Source organism: Paralichthys olivaceus, chromosome 9 (assembly GCF_024713975.1).
Source record: "Paralichthys olivaceus isolate ysfri-2021 chromosome 9, ASM2471397v2, whole genome shotgun sequence".
Taxonomy (NCBI): Eukaryota; Metazoa; Chordata; class Actinopteri; order Pleuronectiformes; family Paralichthyidae; genus Paralichthys; species Paralichthys olivaceus.
The window spans coordinates 11,254,550-11,270,823 of record NC_091101.1 but is presented as its reverse complement, the minus strand read 5'-3'; the positions used below and the strand labels follow the sequence as shown (position 1 = coordinate 11,270,823).

General features: G+C 43.8%; 1 protein-coding gene across 4 annotated transcripts in view; it reads left to right on the top strand.

Annotated features, from left to right (window-relative positions):
• unc5a (unc-5 netrin receptor A) overlaps nt 1-16,274 on the top strand; it is a 137,595-nt gene that overhangs the window by 107,255 nt on the left and 14,066 nt on the right. For 2 of the 4 annotated variants that reach the window (XM_069531561.1, XM_069531559.1), the window contains 5 exons: nt 4,104-4,292; nt 5,072-5,371; nt 12,001-12,088; nt 12,552-12,720; nt 14,725-14,958. In XM_069531561.1, coding sequence (XP_069387662.1) covers nt 4,104-4,292; nt 5,072-5,371; nt 12,001-12,088; nt 12,552-12,720; nt 14,725-14,958 — 980 coding nt within the window. Of the gene's footprint in view, nt 1-4,103; nt 4,335-5,071; nt 5,372-12,000; nt 12,089-12,551; nt 12,721-14,724; nt 14,959-16,274 lie in introns of all 4 variants that reach the window. The other 2 variants (XM_069531560.1, XM_069531558.1) reach the window with 1 other exon arrangement.

Genomic DNA, 16,274 nt, shown 5'->3' with positions numbered 1-16,274 from the left:
TATGTATTTTGCACTGATTGACATGATCAGATAGACTGATGCATGGAGAGCTAGCATCTGAGTGATACTGTATGCGAATGATGCCCTGTGTATTCATACATACATGTGAATGTGTTAGCAGTGTGTGCAAGTGTGTGTGTGTTTGTGTGTGTGTGCATGCATGCGAGTGTTGCCACCAATAGCTGATTATGGCTGGTGCAGTGAACCAGGGAGCTCAGTCAGCCCATCATCAAAGGTCAGCAGCTCCTCCCCAGAGAGGCAAGATATATACACAAAGATGCCAGTCATTGTTCCTCACATGTACACACACACACACACAGACACACACACACAGTCCCTCAGTATTTACACTGACAGCGCAGAGCGAAACGCGGGCCTCTGAAGAATGCTTGTCCCAATCTGTTCCCAGCAGATGTGTTTTTCCATAGACAATTGCTGTGTGAAGTATTATAATAAGCAAAATAGCAAGATGGTTTTGGCTTGTCAGCAACTCTCATACTTCAACCATGTCTGCAGGCTATTAGCTGAGATGGAAAACTTCCCCCCCTGAAACAAAAGGCACCCCATTCTCTCCCTGTGTAATCGAGCAATGCAACTGCAGACTAAGCTGTAGTTACTCTGCAACACAACATCCTCGTCTGAAGGGCTCTCAAACATCTGTAATCTCCCTCATTAGGACAGAATTGGCATAAAGTTAGATGAGGTTATTGTTTTGGGTATCGTATGTATGAGAATTGACGTGCGGCAGCGTGCTTTGTTTTACAGCACTTAAATAAACAGATCTGACCCGGGCAGGATCATTTTCATAAGGCTAACAAGTGGAGCCCAATATGAATCTGTGCGAGGAAATGATAAATGCGCTGGCAGCAAGCCAGAGCCAAAATGGCAGACAGGTGTTAGAGGGCACAAAAAGGATAGTGAGGAAAAATAAAAGTGCTGCTATTCTCAGGTACAGGACATTAGGGCAACATAACAACTATTATTTGGCTTAATGTGTGTAATGAAGCTAATTAACTTCATTTGCAGCAGCATCCTGTTTCGGGGGGGGTGTCACAAATGATTGTGCAAAGCCCATAAAACCATTAATCCGTCTTTAGTGTGCTTTTGAATTTAGAGGCTAATCTGGTGGAGAAAGCGGTTGATGTTTCCTCACGGGTTTATTTGTCAGACCGGGGTCACGAGCTGCATGAAAAATGACCCAACGCTTATTTTGGGCCATATTTCATCGGGACTCGCTGAGGGATGGGACGACTGTATTGTGGAGATAGTAATGGTCACGTTCACTTTGAGAGTTTTAGTAGCCATATTTCCCTGACCTTAAGAACTTCACTGTTATTCATCTTCGGGCGAGTGACTAGAGGATTGGCCATGGGATGAAATATATTCTCAGCCCTTTTGATAAATGCCTGGGGAAGAGGCGCAGGAGGCTGCCAAGCTTTTATTTATCAATGCAGGAGAGAGAACGCAGCAGGTAGAGTGAGTTGAGGACTATCAGGTGCAGACATTGTGCTGACTGCCAATGTAGCAAGAGTCCAAACTTGAACATGGAGCAAGGTACATCGCCTCCAAAGAGATGAATTATAAGTCCGCTCTGGCCCATCACAAGTCAGAAACTGATCCTGAATCCGCCAGCCCTGGAGCGAGTGTGTGAGGAGCATGAACTGAAAGCTCAGGGAGAGGGGAACAAACAGAGACTGGCCTGGGGGTCAACTCTGACATTCACAGATTATCCACAGGCAGGTGTCAATCATACAGAGAGGTCAGACTCAAAGAGAATCAAAAGTTCTTCGCCAGCAATTACGTCAAGTGGAAATGAGCGATGGAGCGATGGCTGACAGAGTAAATTGGTTGTGTGTGTGGAAGAAGAAGGAGAGAGGGAGCGAGAGGGGCCACTAAAGTAAAGCTCATCCAATTATAAAACCCGATTAGCTATGTCAATTAAAGTGTGATGGATGTCCTTTCAATTATTGGCTGGCATCATGAAAATCAATGAGCGTGGGCCAGGAGGAGCCAAGACCACTTGCTGGTCAGGGTTGCGGTGCACATCAGGAGTGTTTCACTGTGACACCTGGTGGGTCAGATAAAACTTCACTCACTGATCGTCTGATAAACCACCAGAGATTAAAGACAGAATGGAGGGAGAGAGAGAGAAACAGAGTTGTCTGATTGACTGACTTCATTGTCTGGCTGCAAGAATGGTGCCGAAAACGAGAGTCAAGATACCGGATCTTTGCATCTGAGGTGAGTCAGGTGACTTTGCTTTGCCCTCAGAAAGTAAACAGCAACCGGGCAGTCTGAGGCTGTGTTTATCCAATCAGCAGAAGCCAGTTGTCCTCCATCTCCTTGCTGACGGCTGTTGTTTTGTCTCCAGTCGGACCAAACATCTCCCAGTCGACTGCGGCGCTACAAGTCCAAATATCACAGCCTCGTCTGGCCTTTGACTCACCAAGACAATTGGATTTAGTAACTTTAATGAGAGATCCAGCGAAAGACACCCCCCCCCCCCAACCGATTCTTTGGAGCTCATAGTGGAAATGTGTAAGGCTTAGCCTCCCTGAGGACTGACAGAGGCACAGAGAGAGAGGGAGTCAGAGGAGAGAGGGACAGGCAGCGTAATGGACGAGTTGAGAGGTGGAGGACGGGTGTATGAATCTCATGAGACTCTTCATGGATGTACCTTGCAGATGTTCTTTATAATGTCAGGAACAAAACAGGCAAACTTGTGTTTATCTTCAGCCAGTCATTCACAATTGATTACATGTCAAGAGATTCCTGGCTTTCCTGAGGACCGCCATAGAGCCTGGCTGCATATAATCCTGCTACTTAAGGTATCAGATTGTACTGAGATAATCACCCATGAAATAGATTCTGGCATTTCTCTTAAAGACGTGGGCTATGTCAGGCGGCTTTGTCCAGAGAAATTGATTTTTCAAAGCAAAAGAAGAAGGCAAGGACAAATGGATGAAAAGTGATAAATGAGACGGAGAGACGGGAAGAAAATACTTTGTTTGACTATTTTCTTTTTTTGTTTCTTTCCAAATTTGACTGATAGCATTCTGCTAATTCAATTGTGCCATCCTCACTTCACAGATTTACAAAACCAATTAAAACTTGTCAAATCTCTGTTTCCAGAGGTGAGCATGATTCCTGTCAGGTGGTAGGATTACGCAGTGGTGGAGAAACACAATGACACTCTGGAGATATTCATCAAAATGTGTTGCATCTAATGATAATCAGGTTTATTTGGATACAAACATTTTGGATGTGTTATTGCTGTTCGTTGCTGAAAAGCAAATTGTGTTTGCTGTCAGTAATAGACACATGCTGTCTCCCCATTGGTCTTTTAAATTCTCGTTTTAATTATCGTACGTTCTCTCTTCCTCCTGCTTTTTGTTGTCAACTCGCCACATGGCAGCCTGCACCACTCTAACCTTTGCTGTTGTTCTCCGTCCCTCAAAGCCGAGCAGCTCAACGCGTCCCCTCCTCGACTGTGTTCAGTTGACAGCGCTATACGCCCCCGTGGTTCCCCGGCAAAATGGTCCTCCACAAAGGCCTCAGGAGCATCCTCCACCTCCGCCACCAAATTCCCCAAGCCTAGGGAGACAGCCGTAGCAAATCCCATTCTCCTGCAAAGCAGACACACACACATACGACACATACACACTGATGCAAGCACACATCATGGCTGGTCTGGGCTTAGCTGTCATCTTTATACTGTACTTTTGGGAGAAAGATGCTCCCGTGCTTTGGAAAGAGACAGACGTTAAATAAGAGGTGCTAGGATTTCATAAGCAAATCCTGCATTTTTCTACTGTCTCTCCTGGGGGTGTTGAATGCTTAGAGAAAAAGACAGAGTGCAGGAAGCACATGCTGGAATAAAATAATATCCAGTGCAGAAATGAATTAAGGTTATGCTACAAAACCTGCTGCACAAACTGGTTCTTTCTCCTTTTGGATTATCCACATGTTGACATTGAAGTTTGTGACAGTTTTCTTAAATTTGCTAATGTTGAACCACATGTTATTACCATTCAACACATGAGGGAATATTTCACCTGGGATTAAAAATTTCTCCTCTGTCATACTGTCTCCTCCTCTTCTAGCTGTGAGCGGTGCCGAGGACGTGGCACTCTACGTCGGCATGGTGGCGGTGGCCCTGTGTCTGACGCTGCTGCTCATCGTGGTCGTCCTGGTGTACCGCCGCAAGAAGGAGGGCCTGGATGCCGATGTGGCGGACTCCTCGATCCTCACCACTGGCTTCCAGCCCATGGGCATCAAGCCCAGCAAGCCAGGTGTGTGGGCACCGCGGCCACGCAGGCCCCCTCCCCACAGCAGTAGGACACTATTCTTTGTTCTACCCTCCTCTGTGCGTCTGTCGTCTGCCCACCGTGACTGTGCAGCACTCATCTACATGTACTGCGGAGCCTGTTGTTTGTGGCCTTAGAGGTGGCGTGAATGTGTTTACAGTGGTTTGTAGTCTAAGCAAGACATATTATGTTTCGTGTGTGTGTGCGTGCGTGAGGTGCATGTGTTTATTTTCCTGCCTGATACATTATGTTTCGCCACCACCTCATTGTCAGGAAATGTACCCACTCTGTTTACTGCCTGTGTGGAGCCTCTGAGGTTTACCAGCGAGTAATAGAAATACAACTGTCTGAGTTGGATGGAGATGGGGAACTGGGCTGCAATGCCTGTGATGCACCGTGAAAAAAAAAAAAAGCCTTTATACATTCTGGGTGCTAAGCTGTATCTGAGTTCTGTTTGGAATTGATTGTGTGGTTGCTAAAGAGACAGGCAGAGATAGAGCGAGGGAAGGGGAATTGACTGGCTTTGGGTGGAATTTGTGTTTGTGTATTATCAAGAGTGTGTGTGTGAGTGTTCTCTGCACCATGTGTCTTTTCCTGTGTTTGCTTCGGTCTTCTGTGTGTGTTGCGACAGCTTTAGAGAGTGTGAGGTCTGTCTCTCTGATGTATGAACCCCCCCCCCCCCCCCCACACCGCCTTTATTACCACTCATGGAGATTCACACATTTGCCTTTGTCTGTTTTCTCCTTTTAAACATTTTTAAACAGAGAATTCCCACTTGCTCACCATCCATCCCGATCTTACCACCACCACCACCAGTTACCAAGGCACCCTGCGCTCTCGCTACGACACCACCGGGAAGTTCTCCATGACCAATGGGCCTCTGTTGGACCCACTCCCCAACGGCTCACATACGCCGCACAATGGAAAGCTTAACTCAGACCCTGCAGAGTTTGTGAGCCGGCTGTCCACTCAGAGCTACTTCAAAACGCTGCCCCGTGACGTGGCCAACACCTCCTATGGGACCTTCAACTTCCTGGGAGGGAGGCTGACGATCCCCAACACAGGTGGGTTCTTCATTTTGGGTGTTTTACACCTGGAGTTCAGCTCAACTTGTTTGGACCAAGTACAAAGAGATAGCATGCTGCTTTTTACTTGGAATCCAGTTCATATTCCCATAAACAAACAAATGAATTAATAAACGTCATTAATTCAGTCCACCTTAATGTTCTCCTGAAAGATAATGATTTTCATGTTGCCCCATCAACCCTCCAGTTCTTAAACTCTGTGTATCACGAATGACAAATATCATACTTATCACCGTTGTCTGTATTAACCATCCTATAGTTGAAATAACCATCTGCTGAAGCTCAGTGGTCAAATCTTCCAAACTACCTCCTAACCTCCAAAAATCAAATTCAAAAGTAATTTAACATCCAATTTGTTCATCTACTCTGCTCCTCTGTGGTGCCACCTCCACTGCTTCACTTGGGTGGAAAGCTAAAGGATTAGCCCACAGATTTATTGTTGAGGAGTAAGGCAGTGGCAGTTGCGTGGTACAAAGACGACAAACAGACTTCCACATGCCGTTTTTCAGATGCTTTCGTGTCGCAATTGTCCGCTCAGGGCAGCTTTGCTTGCTGGTTTCCTCCGTTATTGTAGCAAAACAACGTAACTGTACTTAACTTACTTTATAAGCTGATAGTGAGCGCCCCCTGCTGGATCTTAAGACACTGTATTTTTAATTTGTAAAGGTCATTACAGTTCCAATATGAATCCCCCACCCTGACACCCATGTCTGAGCACTAATATACAAGTGCACAAACCAGTAACTACTCAAACCCCTCATACATTGGCTGAACTGGTGTTAAATAATTGGAACAATATAAATGGAATGAACTGCCCTCAAACTGCAGTGACTTATATTTCCCCCTGAGATTTTAAAGCTTCACTATCTGATGATTCTTGTGACTGTTGTTCTTAATTCTTCTTAATTCTGTGTCCCCTATATGCATAATGTTGCTTTGTTTTGTTGATTGTGTTTGTGGTGATTATTTCTGGCTCTCAGTTCTCACTCGGAGGATTAAATAGCCTGATTAAACAAAGATTAAATCAACGAAAGATAAAATAAACAAGCCAATCAAAGACATTGGCAAGAAAAAATATGTGAACTCTATGGAATTACCTGCTTTTCAGCATTAATTGGTGATAAGATGTGATGTGATCTTCATCTAAGCCACAAGCATAAACAATATGCTTACGCTGATAACACATGACTATAATCATTTGAGTCTTTATTGAACACAGAGGGTCCTGGTGGACTAAGTAAGTGAGGACTTGGATTTAATAACTACTTTGGCAGTAGTAAACACCCTTTCAGCTGGATCAGACCTGTACGATGGTCAGGAGGGGTTTTGAACTTTTCTTCCTACAGATGTATTCTTAGGACGTCCAGTGTGAACAACTTTCTAAATTAATTCAATGACATCAGAATTAATGTCTGGGCTCTGACTCTGACATTTACTTACATTTTTACAGTCATTGTCCAATCGTGAGCCAAACTTACTATAAAAGGAACACTTGAACAAACATCAGTGTGATAAGATTGACCTCAGATGGCAGAATCCATTTTCGAGAAAAATGTATTGGACTTTGACTCATTAGTTTGGCACATGTCCAATCAACTAACAAGGAGGAGGTGGGATTTATGACCTATATTGTAGCCAGCCACGAGGTGGCGATCAAGTTTATCTTCACTGCATGAGCTGTCATGTCGTTAATCTTTATTTAGACTATGGTCCAGATCTAGAGACAGCAAAGCCTGAAACCCTGAGGCTACTTCATGCTGCTCGCTCCACCCCACTTCTTCACTCGAATGATGTTTTCATCTTGGCATGTCCCCTGTTTTACACCATATGTACTCTATTGCTCTATCTTCCTCCAAAAGAATTCAACCTTGGTTTCATAAGCCTAAGAAAAAAATTTCCTAGCAGTGTCTCAGTCTCAGTGCACCTTTGGCAAACATGTACGTGTCTATGACAGTTCGCCATACAACATGCCACCACAATTTGATGATTAGCATCTAGGTCATCTGAACAGAAATGTTAACCAGCTTCGGTGAGTCTTTAAAATCGTTACTCCAGGGTTCAGTTTTTACACATTTCATTCTGCGAAGTGCCTTTGGATTCACCTTAGCAGGACGCCCACTGCTTAAGTAGGTAGGCATAGAACTAAATCATCTCACTTATAGAAAGTTTGTCCAACTGTGAACTGATGAATATTTAAATGTCTTTTAAATCACTTTGTCACCCTTCTCAACTTTATGCAAATCGACAATTCCAGATTGTAATTTTTTTGGGAGACACATTTCACATGAGCAGATGCTGCTTACCTAGTCAAAGTATGGCTGTAACCTACGTCTCCAATATGCTTTCATTGATTGGAGTTCAGGTTTGCTAACTCCTGACCATAGTTTTTTTGTCTGAATGATGTGTTCAATGTGGATGAGAACAATACCGTGATTTATGCGTTATCATGTTTGTTCATAATTGTAACTAAGCCGAAGATCTGATCATATCTAAAGACAATTTTACACAAAATAAGGATTATTCCAAAGAGTTCACATGTTTTTTCTTGCCACTTATGATGATAAATGATTAATTATCATGCCAAACTGGAAAAATGCTTTGGAAAACTGTGAAACTGAAATTTTGTTTTACTTTTTAAGTGTTTCTCCAACACTTCTACAGGAGCATTTAACATCATTTCACAATCGTAGCTTGTAGTGAGTCTTGGATGGTTCAAATATTATGGCTAATAATCTAACCCTCTATTCAGAACATGAATTCATTTCAATGTATTTTTTCAGTTTGGGAACATGGCATGATATTTATCTGAGTTACTCTGCACTCATAAAATCCTCTGGCCATTCGGCTTTGCTTTTACTTATTGCATTACTTGAAGCTTACAGCTCCTGGTTCCTTTGTGAACAGGCAGCATGTCCCTGAACCAGATCAGAGGTACAAATCAACAATGGACCATGTTCTTTTCGTCTGAAATGAACATTAATCTGCTAATTGTCAGAACTTGCAGAGAAGCAGTCCATGTAAGAAGCATGCAGAATGAATTTATACAAGATCATCTGGTAACCATGGTTACATGTATGCAAATCGGCATATTAGAGGGGTCACACAGTAACATGTTACAGTCTAATATTACAGTACAAGACTCTTCTGTCCAATATTTTGTGACACATGAGCTCTACATGCATATTAAAATAATGAGACTAATGAAAGGGAAGCATAAGGAGCTGTTAAGGGCAACTTGAAGTGATGTCAGTCCATGTAGTGCTAATGATGCAGGTGGATGATGGTCGCCAAAACTGTCCAATCCATGAGTCCGCTGTTAATTTGTAATAAGGAAACAGACCAGAACTAGAAGGTCACAATATAGTGGACTGCTTGGAATAGTAGTTTGTTAATGTGATTTATAAAAATACTTACGATGAGAAGACAGTGAATAAAAAGTCTTATGATATCAAAGTTGGACAATTAAAGCTTTATTCAGTGGTGTTTGAGTAGATACAGAATTAGTCAGCATAAGTCTGTGTTGTGTAAGGAGAGCGAGGTTGCACTAATCCTCTGCGTCTCCCTGCTATACTTCAAACACAAGAAAAGTTCCATCGAAACTATTTAACATCTGCTGCTAAATTGAGAAATACTGCAGGAACAAGTCGGGTTTATTTGTGTAGCACATTTCATACACTGTCATCGCTCCGACATAAAAAAGAACATATACAGAAACTTTTATTACACCTGCTTTAATGCCCCTGACTGGACATTAACAAGGAGAATTTATCAGTAACAGCTGAGTCCCATAAACGTCTCACTGTCTTGTTGAAACCGACCCAGACCATTCAGCTCTTAAATCTGGTGCATGTGGGGTTCTTAATGGGTTTGCACCAGGATAACACACATAAAAGTGTTTCGGCGCCTCATACAAAATAGCTCAGTGCACAGGCTGTATTTTCTGTCCGTGATACAAATGAGCTTACAACCATTATAGAGAACAAGAGGAGACATCAGAAACACACAAAGGGCTCATGATTAAGAAGGATTGTGAGTGAGAGGGTCACTCGTTTATCTCAAAAATGACTAATCCAAAAATAAAATTATGCAAAAAACAGGAAATATCTAAAATGCATGATCCAGTTAAATGTTTTCTTTCAATTAACCACATCCACACTGCACTGCCTGAAGAGTAAAGATAAACACCACCAACTGTAAAAAAGTGTGTGCCAAATATGTTCTACTCTGAAAGATTCCTGGGATATAACCCAGTTCAAATTAGGCAGCTGGCTTATGATGCAGCTGGTTGAACTTGTAGCTCATGTCCAAAAGTGTCAGTGGTGTGCTAAGAGCTTAGACCGAGGTATAAAAATAGTCAATTAAAGATTAGTCTGGAAAAAAGAAACAAGTGGCAAGTGTTGAGAGAATCAAGGTGCAGAACAAAGCGTCCTCTGGCTCTTGTACTTTTTCTTTGATGCACTACGTCTGAACCTTTACTTTTGCTTTTACCACCAGATCCCCTGATGTCTCTTGAATTTCTTGTCTTAAGCCATGATAAATATTTTGTGCAAAGGGCAGACATTGCAGATGTTTTCATGGTGAATTAGTTTGGAAGGGATGTGGCAAAAGGTGTATGGGACTTGTGTGAAAAAGCACACAACTGTTGAATAGTACTTCTTTATATTTAATGATGTTTCTTTCTCCCTGAGTCTGCACAAACCGATACAATGATGCTTATAGAAATGTATATGTCATTATAAGTTGAAGCGTAAAAGACACAGTTGTGAGCGGTTATACCGTAAATATATTATTGAAAAATCATATTTACATTTTTTTTTCTGTAATTACAAGGGTTGGGTATTGTTTGGGTTTTTTCTGATACTGATGCTAAATCGATACTTTTAAAATGGTACCGGTTCCTAAATGGTGCCAGAACCAATAAGATTTGTTTTTTTATTTCTTAGGCAAGTTATGAATTGAAATTTAAGCTGTTGTTCTTCACCCTCGGCTATTGTTCATACATTTGCTGGTCATCCCGGTGTCTTGTTGTGAGGGTTGACTCGAGTGTGAGGTAGCTACTAGCAAAGTTGCTCATGTTAGGTGCTGCCAGAGAAATGCAGATAGTGTAATGTAAGTTAAGTGTAATGTTAACTACCCACAATCAAGGCAACTTTTTCAGTACAGAGCTCAGAAACCGAAATCTGTGATTCCCGTAGGATTTCGATTCCCATCCCTAGTTATTATCTCCTCATTTCTCCTTGACTTTAGAATTATTACCTGACTTCTCTGGAGATTCGTTACCACCTATAAATCTCTTGCATTTCTCTCATTGACTGTTCTGTTACATCTCTTTTCAGGTATAATAGTAAGTGTTTATTCGTATAAAAACAGTAGCAGAGTAGACCTCCACTAAAACACCTCAGATTCAGCAGATTCATACTGAGCCCCGACGCCTCGTCACAGTATTCCCATATATTACACACAGTCTATACACAAGGTTTAAGAACTGAGCAACCGAACCAGAACTGGGGGAACAACACAACCGTATGTGCCACAGCCATATGAGATCCCTAATTTAGGTTCCTTTTAAAAAAAAGATTCTGCTTCCTGGACAGAGCAATTACAGGGACGGACACCTGCACAAAATACTCTCCAATTAGAGCAGTAGGATAAGAAGCCCACCATCATTAGGCCCCTATTTTGCTTCCCCTCTTCACATTAACTGAGTACAGAGTATAAAGTGGACGACATTCTTTCCACTTGGCATAGTGCAGACTGTCCAGATTAACCGCTACGCCAGGATCTTGTGGAAGAAAAGGTCTTCTCCTTTACCTCTATTCTTGTGCTTTTCTTTGTTTCTCCTCTTCTCCCTTACGGATATTTTGTGCATAGATTAGGTCAAAGCTGTGAAGCCTATCCCACACTTTGCCAGGTACTTTTTCACTGGGACACAGAAAAAAAAAAAGACTGCTACTTTCACTTAGTGCAGTTTCAGCTCAGACACATAGATTCAGACGTGTGTGAGCATTCAGGCACCCTTGCCCTATTCAAACAGATGTTTTTATGGTAAACAGATCCCTTTTACAATCCGCACACTGTTAGGATTGTGTCACGTAGTCACTGTTTGTGCTACATTCTAAATAGGATTCTAAGTGTCCTATTTGGCATGAGAATCACAACATAAATGCCACAACACTCAAACTACCTCAATAGCTTTCTATTCTCTCCAAGGTACATTCCTGCACTCTCTTGGGGGAGCGCAATTTTCCTGAAGTAGTCTGTTCCGTGGTCTCAATTATCTACTTGGTGGCAGACGGAGGACATTTAAACTGCGATGCAGCGTGCGCTTTTGTCTCAGCTAATTGTCGACCGCGGGGACGTGTGCAGCCTCGGCTGCCGGTGCAGAGATTTGCATCCGCTGCACCTGCCGGAGGATGCCTCTGACCTTCAGAATAGATTTGTTTTTTGTTTTTGCAGCCTTACAGTTTTGTCGAGTGGGCCAGCTTCCTTTTGTGAGATGACAAAAGTGTTGTTCAGTCAGAACAAATGAGTCTGCCCCCCCCTCCTCTTCCTCCTCCTCCTCCTCCTCCCTAACCCCCTCTCTCTCCCTTTGTTGTTATTTGCATTAGGAATCAGTCTGCTCATTCCTCCCGAGGCCATCCCCAGAGGAAAGATCTATGAGATTTATCTCACTGTTCAGAGGAAAGAAGATTTAAGGTGGGTCTCTTTAACACTGCCTAACTGGCAGTCTTCCCTGGATGCCACTAGGCTGTTTGTTTTGATGCTCTTCTGTTCCATTAGGAAAGGCTTAAGTCTGTGCTGAGGAGAAGGATGTAAATAAATAACATAGCCTTTTACCAGGATGTGTACTATTTAAGTTGAATGAATTGTTTGGAGAACACTGTTTATCTGGCTTGCCGCATCCGCTCTCTGAAGGCACAGTCATTGTAGCATGCTGTGATGTTCGGTTATTACTCACTCACTCACAACTTGGTCCAGCTAGTCCGTGGGTCCAGCAGCCTTTCATTATTCTCTGTTACAGCTGAGAGATAATTTGCAGAGGTGGCGGTATCATATCCCGCTTACAAGAGAGTAGTAAATTCTCTCTAATAACTTGGATGAGTAAAAGCTCTTCATCTCAATCTGTTCCCCCTGCCTCCCGCTTCTCTCCCTGGTGTAGGTTACCCCTGGCAGGTTGCCAGACCCTGCTTAGCCCCGTTGTGAGTTGTGGCCCTCCAGGGGTGGTCCTGAGCCGGCCGGTTATCCTCAGCATGGACCACTGCTCTGACGCTTGCCTCGATAACTGGGCCGTTCGCCTCAAGAAGCAGAACTACGAGGGCGCTTGGGAGGTGAGACAGCACTAACACTCGAGCACACAAATCCTCCGCAAAAAGAAAAAGTTGCCACCCAGTGAATTTGTAAAGTCTTACTGGACTCACTCTGAGCTTTTTCTTCAAAAAGTACAAACTTGCTCTGCAGTGACTTGAAACATTGGAGAGGGTTCGATGCTGTATGGCAGAGGGAGCTCTGGCTGAGCACTCATCCACTCCATAGGATTTAAATTGTATTGACCATCAGGTGTTTTCTCATTGGGCTGGAACAAAAGCCTGGAAGCACCAGCTCTCTCCAGCTTCTGTTGCTAGGCAACATGTTTCTCAAAACAGAAATTTTCTAAGCAAATGACTGATCCTCAAAGTACTCTTCAGTGTGCTCCTTGACCACTTTTGACCACTGCTTCCAATTATTTAGTTCCCTCCCCATTTTTTTGCCATCCATGAAATTCTAAAGTAACTACAACTGCCAGACTCGAACAGGATGGAGTCTGAACACTCACACACACCCACACAAACAAATGGTTTGAGGCTGTATACCCATCTCAACAATCCTGAGGGATTGGAAAAGGGTGCTGATGGGCTTTTGAGTGTTAGTAGGTCTTTTTTCATGTTCGATATTGTGCATAAATTATTCAGCCTTCCCGCGTGAGGCAGCAGTGGGGTGTCTGTGGGATGGATTGGCCTGTCTGAGGCAGAGGTTAGGACAGCACTTTTAATCATCGGCTGGACCAAATTTAGCCCAGCGGCCTCACTGCGTGGCCACCGAAAGGGGAAAAAAAAGGCCCAGTTCATGAAAGAGGGGAGGCGAAGTCGACAAGCAGCTACAGTGTGGATGTGGAGGAATGATGGGGAAGAGAGAGGGATTGGAACATGGAAGAAAAAAAACCTGGATATGCAGAAGCAGTAGAAGAAATAAATTGCTCGTGCATTGAGCGGTCGGTGGTGTAATTGAGCCACCTCACTGTCTCGGCTCAACTTTGAAGAAATATTCAGATGATGAAAGAGTGAGACTCCATTGTGGTTGCATAGCAAATGAATTGTGTCGATACCAATTCTATTGATGTAGTTGGTGTCTGGTTGAATCGATCCTACAGGGGGCTCGCTGGGCATTTGGCAGGCGCAATGTTCTCTTCAGCTTGATTGGCTAATGGAAGGAGTCAGTCAACTGGCATGATGGGATTTCAGAGAAAATGTTGTCACCTTGGGTCCAATTTGTCGCCATCACATTAGCCCGGAGAGCAGGGGAATGATCTCATAAAGCCATCTCGCACTGTGATGGGATTGGATGTTTTCACAAGTCTTTCATTTTTACTACAGATGCGATTGCGATACAGTAAGAAAAGATCAAGACGTCGCTTCTCTGATGTGTTTAAATCCCTGTTATGTCCTTTTTTCCATTCTTTGTAAATTACAGCACCAATCACTCTATCACTCACGTTCACCGTCATGCAACAATGCTGTTCTGTATTGGCAAGTTGTTTTCACCTTCCTTAACAAATCTCAAACGCTGTAGGAAATTCTGGAAATCCCAATAATCCGATATTTACTGCACCTCCAGTCTTTTCTTTCTGCAGAACCATCTATTCTTGCCAGGAATCTATTCGAGTCTCCTTTCATGTCAATTGAGTACCTCGTTCATGCATTATTAAGTAAATTGATGGCATTCTGTAGGACGTGTGTCTTTGTATGTGGAGATGTGTGTCCTTCTGTCAGTGTGGAGTAAGCACACTGTGGTGAAAAGGGAATTTGAAGCAAGAACAGAGTATTCCACTTTTTAAACTGTTACCCAGACACTAAAGACCTTTAGCTCAGATGTGACTTGTCACTCACAGGGTAGAATAGAGTCGGGGCTGTGCTGCTACCCCGAAGTACTTCCTAACAACCTTTTTATGAGCACACACTCACTCACACACACATATCAGGTACACAGGCTAACCCTTCCCTCCTAAAGTGGGTGCTCAACCTCCCATTTTCATCTTCTTTTTTTTCCCCCTTTCTCTCCCGCCGCCTTGTCCCCAGGATGTCTTGCTCATGGGGGAGGAGCTGGTGTCAGAGCCCTATTACTGCCAGCTTGAAGCCGAGACGTGCCGGCTGTTCTCCGAGCAGCTGGGCACCTTCGCCTTGGTTGGGGAGTCCCTGCACATGGGTGCTGCCAAGCGCCTGAGGCTGGTGCTCTTCTCAGATGCATACTGCTCAACGCTGGAGTACAACATCAGGGTGTACTGCATGGACGACACGCAGGACGTCTTCAAGGTAAAGTGTGACAAATGCAAAACCACCTGTTGTTCTCATAGGTTGCACACATTGGTCAGTTTGGCATCAGCTGAGTGATTGGTAGACCACAGTGGCTGAGAAGCACAGTAAAGTAAAGGCCACAACACAAACGCAACCCCAAACAGCCGCAAAACAGAAACACAACCACAACAGAGGAGAGTGACTAGGGATGTTGACAATAAATAAGCAGAGTTACTTCCTGCGGTCAAGTGAGCTGTCATTTGTGAAAACCTGGACAAATCAGCCACTGCTTAAAATTTGACACCTGTAACACCTTGAATAGACGAGCATCAAATCGCTTGCTTAATCGCAGCAATAAACTGTGCTTGTGTCATTGTCAGCGTTTGTTGTTGCTCACTTCTGTTGTGATTGCATTTCCATTGTGTGGCTTTTGTAGTCATGTTGTGTCTCTTGCATTTGGGTTTTCCACTTGTGTGAGACGTGTCTGCCACCGCTGTACACACTGTTGCACGGATTGCATTGTCTTCCACCTGTGAGGGTCAGTACAATGCAGTGCAGAGATGTAGGAGTTGGGCATAGTCATGGTAAATTGAACAAAACTGCAGGCACAGTTACACATGTGTGGATGTGTATTGAATCAAAGTGTAAATGTCCAGGTTAAACATGGTGTTCTGCACGGTCTGTGTTTTTGTGTGCACGCCTACAAAGATGTTACATTCCTTTCACGCTGTCTGTGGTTCTGCTCGGCTGCCCGTGGGCCGAGAAGTTCCCCATCACTTTGTTCAACAGCATATTTCACTTCTCTTTTTCTGCTCTCCACATGGACAGAGTATAATCAAGCACTAATGCCTGCCTCCCTCCCCCGAGGACGGCCTCTGAGTAGCCTGTTAAGATTTCATTTGCATGGTTAATTAGTAAATTAAAAGGAGAGAGCCCATCCCAATCTTTCCAAGCAATCCCTCCCTCCGTTCTCCCTGTCTCTCACTCCCTCTCTCTCTCTCTCTCTCTCCGCACCTCCCTTTCTCTCACTCCAAGCTGTTCCTCTTCATCTGACACCACCTACAGTCACAAGTGCCACTTCCCACTCGAGTCCACTTTTGCCGGCTGTAATGGCCGACCTCCTTGTGCAGAAGTTCGCCACCGGCACAATCTATGGATAGCTACGGGCCATAAACAATGGGCTGAAATTAGCACTCTTCTATTCAGGGAGTTGAGGATAAGATGAGAACGGCGCACGGTGCTGTAGCTGTGGGGTGGGAATTACCACAACCTCCTGGCTTACATCTGTCTTTTTTGTGGCTCAATTACGCCTAAGCTGCCATCTCTCTCTGTTT